The sequence below is a fragment of the Rhineura floridana genome, chromosome 2 (assembly GCF_030035675.1).
Source record: "Rhineura floridana isolate rRhiFlo1 chromosome 2, rRhiFlo1.hap2, whole genome shotgun sequence".
Lineage (NCBI taxonomy): Eukaryota > Metazoa > Chordata > Lepidosauria > Squamata > Rhineuridae > Rhineura > Rhineura floridana.
In genome coordinates, this window is record NC_084481.1 from 40,908,301 (window position 1) to 40,914,986 (window position 6,686).

The 6,686-nt window shown below is 50.6% G+C and overlaps 1 protein-coding gene across 1 annotated transcript; it reads right to left on the reverse strand.

Moving 5' to 3' along the window:
- Positions 1-862: 862 nt before the first annotated feature.
- On the reverse strand, positions 863-2,498 carry HOXD11 (homeobox D11). The gene is made up of 2 exons (XM_061612911.1): positions 1,853-2,498; positions 863-1,098 (listed from the first exon to the last, which is right to left on the reverse strand). The coding sequence occupies exons 1-2, from the start codon at positions 2,496-2,498 to the stop codon at positions 863-865; spliced, it is 882 nt and encodes a 293-aa protein (XP_061468895.1).
- Positions 2,499-6,686: the final 4,188 nt, after the last annotated feature.

The following is a 6,686-nucleotide window of genomic DNA, read 5'->3' on the forward strand; positions in this document are numbered from 1 at the left end:
TTGCAGGCCGCAGTTTGCCCTAAAAACTGGATAAACGCCACGGAGGTTACTCCTGTTTAGGGATTATTCTAAGTAAGGAATAAGAAACTAACGGGTTCTTCTTGGAAATACAAGTAGGAGGTGCTCAGGATAACGGTGGCCTGGACCACGCTCCGGCTATTAGTCAGTTTCACTTGGGCACCAGCAGGGACCCGGCTCAGATTCTGCAGAGATGGCACTGCTGATAATGCACTCAGAAGAGGTCACTTCACCTTTACTAGCAACTACTTATTCACATAGGGAAGACAGCATCGAATGCTTTTTCTTTTTCTTTTAATATGGCCATAGAAACCAAAGCTATATACCGCTGTATAGGTATATCCCGAACATACATTACCACCTTTTCAACAACAGCAGCAGCTACAATAACAACCAAAAACGGGAGAGTTGAGGACTCTTTCTCCTCTCTCAGACCCAGCAGGAAGGGAGCCCAACACGGTTGTTCAGCGCGCTGACCATATACATTGGAGGTCTACTGGGCTCATCCATGAAAAAGGGAGAAGGGACGGACGTGGAGAAAGCAATGCAAACTCAAACCAGACCCCAGTAACACAGCCACAACATTAGAATGGACGGTTGGATTTACCCTCTTTGCCCCCTTAGGAGGAATCTTCTCTGCCAGGCCCCCCGAACATCTCTCGTTGACAAGGGCTGTTTGGAAGAACCAGATCTGTTGAGCGTGGGTTAAAAGTGCGGAGGGGAAGGGAACTTGTCCGCGGGGTAGATGTCATGTAAACCGCTGTGATTTTTGCACTCAGGTGGCAGGTTGGACCGGAAGGGAGGGCGGGGGTCTTCGCTCCCTCTCCCCCCCCAGTTTGTCCTCTCAAAACAAGGGATTCCCCGTGAAATACTGAAGTCGATCTCTGTTCAGTTTCTTTTCTTTCATCCGTCGATTTTGGAACCATATTTTAACTTGTCGATCCGTGAGGTTCAGCATCCTAGACAACTGGAGTCTTTTCTCTTTGTTTATGTACACGTTGAAGAAAAACTCCCGTTCCAGTTCTCTTATCTGGTACTTGGTGTAAGGACACCTCTTTTTCCGGGACCGCTGAGGAAGTGCTGAAGATTCAAGAAAGAAAAGGAAGTGTGGGGGGCGGGGAATAAAGAAAGAAGAAAATGAGGAAACTGAGAGAAATGGTCCCACTTAAAAGCACTTTCAGGAAGAGCTACACACCCGAAGGACATGGGATGATGATTCCCTGGAAAGCTGACCGATTCCCAAAACCTCTGAGAACATCCATGGAGTTTCTGCCTCAGTCTAGTTAACTTTGCTGTAGTGGTAATGTACACTGCTAAAGGGTGTTTTGAATTGTTTGACACTAATCTCCATGTAGGACTCCTGCGGGAGGACAGGTGTGTATGTGTGTACGCGCGTGCGTGCCTGCGTGTGTTTGGCAGTGAAATGGCTTGGGAAAGAATCCTACCCTTTTAAAATGACAGTCCCAAGACTAACCCCTATATTGAATGCCTCCCCAAAACATAGGGAAATCCCAGCTTCCCAATCATCTGTTTGGTCACAATTAATATCCGCCTCCAATAATACCTCTGAGCGTCCCTCAGTGGGCTTCCTATAGTAAACATGCTTTACAACGGAAAGGGAAACCTTATAGATGCTTATAAAATCTCACATCAAAAACCCTGGGGCTTGACAAAGTGGTGGCTTTGTGTTCCCTCCCTCTCTCCCCACTCCACCCCTCTCAGGTTTAGGCTTTCCTCCCACCCCACCCGCCCTTTTTAAAATAATAATCCCTGGCTCCGAGGTGAGGGTGGCGGGTCTGGCGGGTCTGTGGCGGACGCCTCTTACCTGAAGTGCTGCTGCTGCTGTTCTTGTCTGAGCCGGCCTCCCCCGAAGGGGACTCGCTTGCTACTTTCTTCTCCTGACTGGGCAGGGGAGAGGTTTTGCTACAAGTGCTGCTCGGGGGCTTGAGGTCGCCCTGCTGGGTCTCCGGCTGCTCCGGGTAGGGGGTGCCTCCACTATGGGCCGCCTCGTAAAACTGGTCGAAGCCCTGCGGGAGGATCCCGTTCCTGCCCACCGCGCTGTAGAAGTTGGCGGCGGCCGCGACAGCCGCTGCGGTTCCATGGTGGGGGCCATACACCGGGTCCGCCTTGAAGAGCACGTCGGTCCTGCGGGTGGCCGGCTGCAGAAAGTCCCTGCCGTGCAGCACCTCCTCGTAGTAAGTGGGCGAGTAACTGCCTCGGTAGGGCCACTTCCCGCCGCTGCCAGCGCCGCCGCCATAGTCCCGGAACGCCGCCGCCGCCACTTCGCGCACCGGTTGCACATGGGGAGGCAGACTGGAGGCGTAGGGGAACGTCATTTGACAGGAAGACGACTGGGAGAGGAACTGAGGCTTGCCGGAGAAATCCGAGGAGGAGACGTAATAGGCGGCCGCGGCGGCGGCACACCCGGGGAGGTACATATTGGAGGCCCCGCGGCTGTCGCAGTCGTCAAAATCACTCATGTCCCCCCCCCCTCCTCCTCCAGCTGCTGCCTGCTGGCGATGGCGAGCGGGCGGCGGCTGTGGCGGCAGCGGAGGCGAGCCAGTGGGAGCCCGAGGAGCCCCATCTATTTGCTCGGGAGTCTTAGGGTAGGAGCAGCCACGAAGAAGCGGGGGGAAATCCCACCGTGTGCTGACGTGCGATTCATCTTGCTTGATTCGAGTGGTAATTATGTCACGTGACGGAGGCGAGGGAAAAATGCCCCTTATATCTATATCAGTCCCCCCTCCCGCCCCGCCTGCCTGGCTTCTCCAAGATCCCTTAGGACAGAGCTTCCCAGTTCACTCCCTCTCACACAGAACAGGCACTCCTGGGGACAAATCGGACCAGTTCCAGCTCTTTCTCCCCCTCCTCGCTACACACACACCCCTCTTCTCTCCCCCCTCCTTTCACCCCCCTTTCCCCAACCAGGAGACTTGATGGGCTATAGGTAAGGCGGCAAATCACCTGGGAATGCCACCCTGACCCAGATTCCTATACACGCAGGCGCGCACACACTGCTCCAAAGACGAAGCCCAGCCCCATCTTCGAGCAAAATCGCCCACAGAGAGGAAGAGCCAGGCACAAAGCCATCCCGCGTTTTGAGACACGAATAGGAACAGTTTGTCTTTCTTAAAAAAGAAAAAAGGAGGGGGGAGGGGGGAGGAGGGAGGGGGGAGGGGGGAAGCGAGCAGCCGCCGGAAATGCTGTCAGGAAGCCTCAAGGGCCCGGCTCTGTCTCCTCGCCCGGCTCCGCAAAGCAACCGCCAATATTTGCTCAGATTATGGCATCCTTCCTCCTTACCAGAAGACCATATTATGCCTTGTTGCTTCTCTCGCCCTGTCGCACACACACGCTACGACTAGTTCATGGAGCAAAACGGGACGTCTTCCCAACCAGGAGAAATTGGCTTCTACGTCCCTCCTGTTCTCCTGCTTTACTTTTCATAAGGTAGTTTTTCGACTGCTCCTCAGTTACTTTATTTTTCCTTCGCTTTCCTAGATTACCATATAATTTTGTATCTGACAGGGGGAGAGAGGGGGAGAGAGAGATGGCATGGAAAGGGAACTAAATCTACATATTTAATCTACGCAGAGTCTATATGCATCGGCCTCAGTTCTCTCTGTCTCCCCCCCCCCGTTTTCATCAAACAGAGAACCTCGTTTATGAGCCCATCTGGGCTGGCAGAATCCTACGCTGCACAAGACATCTTAGGGTGGGGCGTGCGCTAACCACAAGAATAGCAACGTCCTTCTGAAAAGCAAAGATCAGATCAACACACAAACGCACATACACACACTCCCAACTTCAGTGTCATTTGAAGAGGAAGGCACAATATTTAAGCAAGAATTTTAAAATTCCGAACACAGAACCATACAGAGGACCTTCACCTCACTGTTGTGGACTCGAAATGGCTCCCCCGCCCCCTGCCTTCGCTTCTACACACGCAAGGCTCGTGAAATGAGGGAAGCGCACATTAATCGACGCACACTCTGAGAATACCCACGGGAGAAGAGACACATTCCTTCTCAGCCACAGCAGGCGATATGCAGACGCATTTGGAAGACCGAATCTCCCCCCCCCCCGCCAATTCCAACCTTTGGCTGTAGTACAATGTCAAGTTTAACCCCAGAACAAGTCTCTTCGCCTCCCGATCGAAACACACTGAATGCCAAAAACACAATCGCTTGCTAAAGACAACAAGCTGAACATCCAAGCTGAACATCCCTCCCCTCGCCGCCGTACTTCTGGGTGCTATTAATAAAACGCCTAATCTTATTATCCAGGATACTGAATTGGAGATTATGAGTTTTATTTTATTAACTGTAGCCTGACGAAAAGGCAAGGAAGAAAGACCCTTGGATTTCAAGGCCACAGATATGACTTTTAGGAAGGAAAAGAAGAGAAACAGAGAACATTCAGTCCGCGACCTTGCCACGTCCCATACATGAAATCCTTTACTGGCAGGACTGCGGATCAAACCGACCAGGCTGTAAGGCTACTTACTCATCGTGAAGAGTGCTTTAAAAGCTCTGTTCAATTTAATAGGCTTTCAAGCTGGCTAAATGTGCATAGGATTGCAGCCTCTCTCTCTCTCTCTCTCTCTCTCTCTCTCTGCAATATAATATGCACACACATTCACACACACAACATAACAAAGACGAAGCGAGAACGAGATATTACTATATTACAGTAATGAGAGATTATGTGCATATTTAACGAAACAGAATAGTTTGCTGTCCCGGATAAACCGAGGAATGACTCAGTATGCATATCTCGTGCATTCAAGGATGCCTCCTGACTGATATCCGCAGGGACTAACGCATTATTATATCCCTCTTTTAAAAGCACTCAGCTCAAGGAAGGAAGCAGAGAAGGGAGAGCATTGCTGCGGGCAAAAGACCTTCCTCTTTAATCAAGGCGACTTCCAGATCTGAGCCTCGTTCCTGATTTCGAAAAGGGAGTGGAAAGGAAGGAAAGATCACATGCCCAAATGCTCTCCAGATCTCCTTAAAGTGTGCCTGCCGTTTGACCACGGTTGCCTTGCTTGTATGGCGCCCATCCACACATCAAACAAGCGCATCAGATCCGAGCATCACTAGCCACATCAGCCATTAGCCAAAGACAGTATCGCCGCCTTCCTTTGAATGCTCATTCTCGGTTTTAGGTTTTGCTGCAATGAAGAGAGTCCCTCCCTCCCTTCCTACCTCCCAAATGTTGACTGCGCAGCCAAAATGGCTCCTGCGCCTCCTCTCGCCATGGAACAAGGCAAGGCTTTTCCTCGCGTGGTGTCCCCAAGAATCCTCCAGACCTCCTGATCTTACAGAAAAACAGACAATTCCAAAACGATTCTTTTCCTTCATCTCCCCCACCCCCACCAACCCGCCCAAGTAACCAGCCACAGGGAATCCGCATAAAGCTAATCAGCAGCTCCTGCTGACCACTATCCCCTCCGTTGCAGAATCCCCTTGAATCCCCTACCTATTTGGCTAGGAGTCAACTAGTTTCCACCATTCCAAGTTCAAGGACTCGACGACCGTTTCATAATGAGCGAGATGAAAAGAAAAGGGGAAGGGGAAGAAGAAGAGAAAGAGTGTGTGTGGTGGAAACACCTTCTACGGTTTTTGCAAAAGACTACTGATGTTCTAGAAACGCCTGTTAACAAACCATAGCAAAAGGAAGGAACCTGGTGTCCTCCGGTTGTTCAAGCATTCCTACCCTGATGAAGTTGCAAAGAGAAATTTGACACTTTTCTATATATGTGCATTCAAAACAGGTCGCCGATTCTCTCCTAAGCGTTAACCTTTCAGTCAATTAGACAATCAACCAACCTCCCCTTGCAATGCGCAACGTAGCAAAGACTGTGGCTTTACCGTTCGACGTCTTGTAAGGTCTGCAGCCGTTGCCTCCTGGAATGAGCCAGTTTTCTATTCCAAGTGACATCTCCAAAGAAGCCTCCGTGAAAAATTAGGGCGACTGGCGTAACATTCGGAGGGGAAGAAAGAAAACGTGCCTGGTCCGCTTGGAGAGAAGGTGCGGTATTTTTGTGCCACCCAAGATAAGACACTAACTTGACCTTAACTTTGTTATGGCGCCCCTAGTATCTGGAGAACGTGAACAGACACTGTCTGGCAGCTCTCGTAAAAACCGACTGGAGAAGCAATTCTGAGTCATTTCATTTATTGCCGCTACAGTTCTGCAAGAAAGCTTTTCCTCCCTGCCAAACTTTAATTATTTATGCTCTTTTAGGGAACACAAAAGCGCCCAGAGCCATTTAAAACACTCAGAGGGACGTTCCTTTTGCCTTATCAAACTCCCAGGGACTGCAAAAGCGCCCGGCTCAGCCTATCAGAGCGAAGGACCTGTCCCCCGCGACGCCAACAAGATGCGGATTTGGGGAATGACTGGGGGAAGATATATGTGAGCATGTATGTCACTAATGAAGCCATGCAATTGTGTTTGCGCGTGTGTGTGAGAGCGAGAACGCGAGAGCGAGCGTATTATTTTCTACACACATGCCACATCACACAACACCACACTACAAGCACGCACACACCACCCACATAGAGGAACACTTAAGCCTCCAACGCAGGATGCAGATCCTCTGTAGGAGGATCAGATCACACCCGAGTTTCTTTCTCTTTATAATAGATTTTCTCTGTCCTCTCCGA

Bases quoted from the DNA above. Each gene is read 5' to 3' on its own strand.
- HOXD11 (XM_061612911.1), bottom strand. From the start codon at position 2,498: ATGAGTGATTTTGACGACTGCGACAGCCGCGGGGCCTCCAATATGTAC. The intron at 1,099-1,852 runs GCACTTCAGGTA...TTGAATCTTCAG, and splicing joins AGACAAGAACAGCAGCAGCA to CACTTCCTCAGCGGTCCCGG.